Source organism: Chrysochloris asiatica, unplaced genomic scaffold (genome assembly GCF_000296735.1).
Source record: "Chrysochloris asiatica unplaced genomic scaffold, ChrAsi1.0 scaffold00378, whole genome shotgun sequence".
In the NCBI taxonomy this organism is placed as follows: domain Eukaryota; kingdom Metazoa; phylum Chordata; class Mammalia; order Afrosoricida; family Chrysochloridae; genus Chrysochloris; species Chrysochloris asiatica.
The window spans coordinates 940,705-947,839 of record NW_006408896.1 but is presented as its reverse complement, the minus strand read 5'-3'; the positions used below and the strand labels follow the sequence as shown (position 1 = coordinate 947,839).

The 7,135-nt window shown below is 54.3% G+C and overlaps 1 protein-coding gene across 1 annotated transcript in view; it reads left to right on the top strand.

Moving 5' to 3' along the window:
* MOV10L1 (Mov10l1, Moloney leukemia virus 10-like 1, homolog (mouse)) overlaps positions 1 to 7,135 on the top strand; it is a 95,319-nt gene that overhangs the window by 65,156 nt on the left and 23,028 nt on the right. Inside the window, exons 16-23 of the mRNA XM_006876415.1 lie at positions 1,804 to 1,903; positions 2,387 to 2,565; positions 2,912 to 3,058; positions 3,634 to 3,755; positions 4,182 to 4,281; positions 4,740 to 4,904; positions 5,467 to 5,640; positions 6,252 to 6,401. Of these exons, the coding sequence (XP_006876477.1) occupies positions 1,804 to 1,903; positions 2,387 to 2,565; positions 2,912 to 3,058; positions 3,634 to 3,755; positions 4,182 to 4,281; positions 4,740 to 4,904; positions 5,467 to 5,640; positions 6,252 to 6,401 (1,137 nt within the window). The remainder of the gene's footprint in view (positions 1 to 1,803; positions 1,904 to 2,386; positions 2,566 to 2,911; positions 3,059 to 3,633; positions 3,756 to 4,181; positions 4,282 to 4,739; positions 4,905 to 5,466; positions 5,641 to 6,251; positions 6,402 to 7,135) is intronic.

The following is a 7,135-nucleotide window of genomic DNA, read 5'->3' as shown; positions in this document are numbered from 1 at the left end:
GTATATGGAGGGGATTATAATCAATGTAATGAAACAAGTTATATGAATTGTTGAATGTGAAACTGATGATGTGCCCTGTAAACTTTCAGTCAATCCACAATAAAAACCTTAAATTTAAAAAAAAAAAAGAAAGGCAACAGGGCCAACCACGCGATGAAAAGGTGCTCAGCATCAGTAGTCACCAGGGGTGCGAACAAGCCTCAGTGAGGTACCACTTCACACCAACTAGGATGCTGTCATCCAACAGCTGGGAATAACAGCTGTCAGGCACTTGAAACCCTTGTACAGAACTGGTGGGTGTAAATGTCACAGCCAATGTGGAAAACACTTTGGCAGTGCCTCAAAAATTAAGCATACAATTAGTAGTTTTAAGTGCCGTTGAGTCGATTCCAAGTCAATGACCCTGTATAGGGTTTCCGAGGAGCAGCTGGTGGATTTGAACTGCCGACTTTGTGGTTAGCAGGCCAGTGCTACTCCAGGAAGCAGCACAGTTCTCAGTACATGCCCTAAAGCACCGCGCATGGGTCAACGAGGGTAAACGGTGCCCAGAGCAACACTGCTCACACGGGATGCGCAAACACGTGTGGCCTGTCCTGCAGTGCAGCAGCGTTTCAGCCACAAATAGAGCCGTGTCCTGACCCATGCTAAACCTGGAACATGGAGCCTTAAAGCATGGTGCTGAGTGAACTAAGTCAGGCACATGAGGGATCCAGAGTCCGTGACCCACAGGATAAGGCCCGCACTGCGAACCACACAACAGTGAGGGGACACGGTGTAGAGACTTCATTTCAGTGATTGCAGTTCCCCTCCCTGGACCATCAGTCAGCAGCATTGGCCTCTGTTCCCTTTAGTTCTTACACTCCTCCTCCCCACGTCCTCTGCCTTCATCTGTCTTCTGCCAATCTGGATTCTGGGAGTTTTTAAGCTTCTGGGGGAATGAAGTGTACATTTTTTAAGAGGGGCAGGATTAGAACTTAGCCTAGGAGTTCCAGCTGGACCTTTCACTTACACAGTGGACCTTGAGTGTTGCTGGGTGGGTCCGAGGACAAGGTGGACCCTAGGGTGATGTTCTCTCAACAGGCAAAACTGGCTCAGGGCCGAGGCAGATGGCAGGCCATGCAAGGCTTTCCCACCAGCTCACTGTGATAACCATCCGTGTGCTTCTTATTTCATTGGAATCTGAAGGGCCTCATTGCCAGGAGAGACACCAAGGAACGGACTCCTTGATGGTGACTTTCTTACTTGATGTGCAATTTTCTCATATGCTTTAACTCAAGGTGCCCTTAAGTCTGGGTAGGAATTCTTCCGGTTAGCCAGCTTCATGTACACAGCTGTCAAGTCCAGCACAGGTTCACACCTGCCTTTGCACACACACACAGACATGTTCTCAAGGCATGAACCTCATCGACTGAGCCGTAGATGGGCCTCGGGGCTCCCAGGTGTGCCAGAAGTGCTGCTGCATAGAGTAAGTAGTCGTCCCTGAGAGGCAGCATGTGTCTAGGGGTGCTGTGCCTGGGAAGCCAGGGGCAGGGCACATAGCCTCTGCCCTGGTGCAGACAGGAAAGCGGAATAGTTTTGTTAGACAGACTGTATGCCCTCCTGGGTTGTAGCGTCTACTTTTTTTTTTTTATCAGACATTCTGTATTTGTATCCTGTGTAAAATGGCATCACAGAACTGTGGATTCAGTAGAACAAGGAGTGCACGGGTTTGTGTATCTAAGCCAGTATGTGAACATGGAATTGCTCTTTCCTGGTTGATTTTGTTTGTTTGCTCCAAACTGTTTTCGGTGTGATGATTTCTAGCACAGGAAAACCAGGAAGGAGCAAAGGAAACACACAGCGAGGGCACGACCTGCCAGCGATGAGGACATGCTGGGAATGGTGGCCTTGGCAACAGAGTCCAGTGAGCTGGGAGAGGGACGTGCTGGGGAGGGTGGCCTTGCGGTGGGGTCCAGTGAGCACAGAGCAGTTTCAGGGCATTGGGAGTAGGGATGCCCTCACAGGACAAGGAAGGGCTGGGAGGTGAGTGTCCACAGCAGCCGGTGTCTAGAGAGGACTGGTGGTCTGATCTGACCAGAGCTCCGGGAGAGCCACTACTGTGGACCAGGAGCTCAGAGTGTGATTCAGACTGCTGTGATGGGACGATGGCTGTCTGGGCTCGGGGGGGTGTATTTTCACCTTTAAAGCTGGCTGTGCTACAGCACCTTGAACCCTGGTGACGCTGTGGGTTAAACATGGGCCCCACAGGAGAACGGAGGCTCTGCTCCTGAACAGATTGTGTCTCAGGAACCCTAGGGAGCAGTCGGGATCCACACAACAGCAGTGGGTTCCCGGACTGTGCGTCCTTCATTCTCCAACTAAAACGGGTTTCCCATTTCCAATGCAGTAAATGGAGCTGAGGCCCCAAGAGCAAGAGAGAGGGCGTTTTTCAATCCAATGCTGAATGAGAATCAGAAGTTAGCAGTCAAACGGATCCTGAGTGGTGACTGCCGCCCACTCCCGTACGTTCTCTTTGGTCCTCCGGGCACCGGGAAGACCGTGACCATCATCGAGGCAGTGCTGCAGGTATGGCCGGCAGCTCACGCCTGCTTGCCACCGAGACACTCGAGTTTACATTAAAGAATCAGAGCTGTAGAGAGAAACATTGAGAAATGTGCATTACCTGTGATCAGGTTTGTTGTATGAGTGTGTACTCCCATCGCCCTCACGCACACGCCCCTGGGTCTCCACTCGTACTCAGTGTGGGCCGTGAAGATGGTGCTGTGGATGAGCTGGGCACCTAGCGTGGATGTGGATGCGTGGTCAGGGGCCTCTGAGCCCGTCGAGGGCCCTGGATGCATGCTGACAACAGGCTACCTGCTTTGCTCGGTCACTTTGGCGGATGGCTGGCAGCCCTCTGTGTCTGGCACAGGTGTACCATGCTTTGCCGGACAGTCGGATCCTGGTCTGCGCCCCATCCAACAGTGCCGCCGACCTGGTATGTCTGCGGCTGCACGAGAGCCAACTGCTGCGGCCTGGCGCCATGGTCCGGGTCAACGCCACCTGCAGGTTTGAGGAGGTGAGCTCACTGCCGTGTGGCCACACCTCACTCCTGTCCTGATGCATGTGAACGCACCCTTGGAGGCCCTCTCAGCTTGGCCCTTGTTTTATCACTTAGTGTGAGAATTCCTTTAGGAAAATGGATAAAGAACACTGGTGTTGCAGTGGGTTAAGCATTGGGCTGCTAACAGCAGCATCAGCAGTGTGAACCCATGAGCCGCACTGAGGGAAACAAATGGTCTCATGAAGACGACAGCCTTGGAGACCCTAAGGGGAGGTTCTGCTCTGTCCTGCGAGTATCAACTCCATCCAGTAGGCAGGAAGATGGGAAGCAGGCGGTTTACTTATAAGAGGAAGTCTTGCTCTAAACGAGAGTTGGCATCCAGAAAATTGTTAGGGGGGCGGGCACGTGTAGGATGAGGGTCTGCAAGATTCTGCATTGGCCATGGCTCTCAGACCCTCATAACCCAGCTGAGCTTTGGGAAACCGTGAAACGCCCCTCAAAGAAGCCAGAGTCACTACCTAGTGGTCACAAGCGACGGACTATGGGGCAGGCCATCTGTCCGCTTACAGTGAAAACCCCGCCCCCCCCAGATGATCATCAGTGCTATCAAGCCCTACTGCAGGGACGGAGAAGACATCTGGAAGGCCTCACGCTTCCGGGTCATAATCACAACGTGTAGCAGCGCTGGTCTCTTCTACCAGATCGGGGTGAGGTGAGTGCGGGCCTCTGACGGGCAGGCGGCAGACACAAGTCACTGAGGCAGAGTTCGGGGGACACCTGGGGTGCAGAGATGAGAAGAGGGTGACCAGAACCATACTGGCCCAGGCCATCCCCGACCGAGCACATGCTCTCCTCCCTGGGCTGCCTGACATGTGTCCCCTCATTCAGGGTCATGGTCATGCCTTGGCACAGGGACTGATTGTCAGAGCTGATCGGGAGAAATAGGGCCAAGAATGGGGGTGATCCCCAATCGGGACAGAGAGGGGCTGTCCCTCCTGAGGTCACACTGCCTCAAGGCATGACTCCAGGGTCTGAATTAATTGCTGGGTTCAGATGCTTACGGGGGCCCATGGCTCTCAGCAGCAGTCGGAGCTGGGGCAGTGGACAACCATCACATGGACAGTATCTGTGGCTACAGGGTTGGGCACTTTACACACGTCTTTGTGGACGAGGCAGGACAGGCGAGCGAGCCAGAGTGCCTCATCCCCCTGGGATTTATCTTGGACACCAACGGGCAGGTGAGGCAACCATGCGTCCTATGGCTAGGGTCTGGCAGCATCGTCAGACTGCAAGGAAGGTGGGGACCCTACATGTGGGGTCTGTTGAACCCTGCTATCCAGCCCAGCCCAGTCTAGGGGGGCAGACTGTGTGGGACCCGGGGAAGAGAGTCCCCGTCCAGGGGGACAGGAGTACTAGATGTTCATAGGAATCAGGATGAGAGTTGAATCCACAATGGATGGGGGCCCCAGGAGGAAGGCTAAGGCCATCCCCACTGTGGGAGGCCATGTCATGGCCAGGCAGTTACCACCTTACTGGTAGCCCCAGTTGTGGCCCCCTGCCCTGTCCACCTCAGCCCTCACCCCCTGCAGGTACACAGGTGGCCCTGATTCAGCCAGTGCAGGTCTCCCCCACACTTCTCCCCTGAGCCCAGGCAGTTGGGGGTCCTGGCCTGAGCTGGGCACTACCGTGTCCACAGATTATACTCGCTGGGGACCCCATGCAGCTGGGGCCGGTCATCAAGTCCAGGCTGGCCATGGCCTATGGACTGAATGTGTCCATGCTGGAGAGGTTGATGGCACGTCCTGTGTACCTGAGAGATGAGGATGCCTTCGGGGCCTGTGGTGCCTACAACCCCTTGCTGGTGAGTAGAGCGTGGAGCCACCAGACTGCGCCTCCTGGCAGCGGGGTCTCTTCACCCTTGCACATTGAGGGCACCGCAGGGAGATGGGAGGTGACTTTGGAACTCAACTGAATGGCAGAACACCTGCCCAGGGCATGTCCTGGTTCCAGGCAGGGCTGGGCGTCCACTGACCTGGCTTCCAATCTGGTGGAGCCCACATGCATACACGCAGTCCAGAAGCTGGCTTCCAGGCTCACTCACTCCCTAGTTAGGAAACCACGCAGCTGCATTCTCTGAACTTCTCGAAGGCAGGAAGCCCATTTCATCTGAATGCATGAGCTTATTAACACTAAGCTGAATATGATGTGCTGGGGTTTCCTGGCACATTTCGAAGAAAATGAGCTAGACCCTTTCAGCCCTTTTCCCTACTGAAAAGGAGGCAGCCTAGCAGGGTGCCCATCTGCAGGTGCCTCAAGCCCCTCTGGCTGCCAGGGAGTGGTAGGTCCCAGGGCAGCCCTCAAGGCCACAGCCACAGTGAGCAGGAGGTGAGCCGTAAGCTGAACCTTGTGTTTCTTCCTTGCAGGTCACCAAGCTCGTGAAAAACTACCGGTCCCACTCAGCCCTGCTGGCCCTGCCTTCCAGACTCTTCTACCACAAGGAGCTGGAAGTCTGTGCAGACCCCACGGTGGTGACGTCCCTGCTGGGCTGGGAGAAGCTACCCAAGAAGGGATTCCCACTCATCTTCCACGGCGTCAGGGTAGGGGCCATGTTCTGAGGAAGCTGGGCCAGCTGCTCACTTGGCCGCTCAGGACAGGTTGACAGACGGCTTCTGTCAGGAGTGTGGTGTCTCTGCTTGTCGGCTCTCTGAGAGACGGGTCACATGTGGATGTGGCTGGAGGAGCAGGCGGACACAGCGGGTCCTCTGGACTTCTCCCAAAACAGACTTTCCACAGAGGGGACAGAGGCATTCCACGGGGCAATTGGAAACCTGAGCAGCAAGGAGCCACCCAGAATGTGCCCTGCTGTCTTGGTCAGGGCACAGTTCGGGGGGGGGGAGGAGGCTCCTTCTCCACCGTCTCAGAGTGGGTCCATGGGAGGGAGAAGGATGTCTGTGGAAATGAGAGTCGGATTTTGGAGTCACCCCCAAGAGATGCCTCACCCGGACTCCAGGACTGAACCCTGGTATCCGGCACCCCGCACTGTGAGCGCCATCTACATATAGCCTGGTGGCTACAGCACGCTGGTCAGAGGTGGGGCCACCAGACAGGATGCAAGGAGGGCAGCTGTATCCCTGCCTCCTGGGCCCGTAGACACTTGTAAGCAAATGTGTGTGATGTGTGCCTTCCTCCTCTCTCCCCACAAACGCAGGGCAACGAGGCACGTGAGGGCCGGAGCCCTTCGTGGTTCAACCCCGCTGAAGCTGTTCAAGTCATGCGCTATTGCTGTCTGCTCACCCGGAGCCTCTCAAGCCAGGTGTCTGCCAGCGACATCGGTGTAATCACACCCTACCGGAAGCAGGTACAGGCCTGCTTTTAGCATGAGCCTCATCCTGGGTGTGTCCGTGGGAGCAGGTCTGTGAGAGAAGTGGGTACTATATCCGAGGGGTGTGCTTGGTCAAGCTCAGCCCAGCCAGCCACCCGTCTTTATGCAACAGCCACGGGCCGGGAATGAGCCGGACGCTTCTATGCGGTTGCATTTTAGATTTTATCTAGGGACCTGCATGATACCTGGTTTTGCTCCGGACCCACAAAGCCTAAACTACCCATTGTTTGGCCCTCTAAGAAGAAATGGGGCCACCCCATCTCTGAGTGGGCACTGATGATATTTTGGGCATTTCTTATTTTTAGTGCTAGCTCTCCTGACTTCTGGATTCCAATTCCCAATCACAGCTAGAAACCCGTTCTCTGTGACAACAGAAACCTTGCCCTGCAGTTGTGGGTACAGTGAGCTGTCCTACCTCCCTCCCTAAACAAACAGATCTTGACCATCGAGCATTGGTCTGTCTCTATCGTTTGCCACCGTAAGTATCTGGAAATAACCCTTCAAAACAAACAGAGCAGTTAAAAGTCAAAGGATGGAAAAAATTATACCAAGCTAATTGCAATAAAAAACAAACAGGAGTGACAGTACTAATCTCTGATCAAATAAACTTTAAGGCAAAAACCAGCATAATAGATAAAGATGGACATTATCTCATGATTAAAGGGACAATTGAACAAGATGAAATAACCATAATAAATATTTATGCTCCC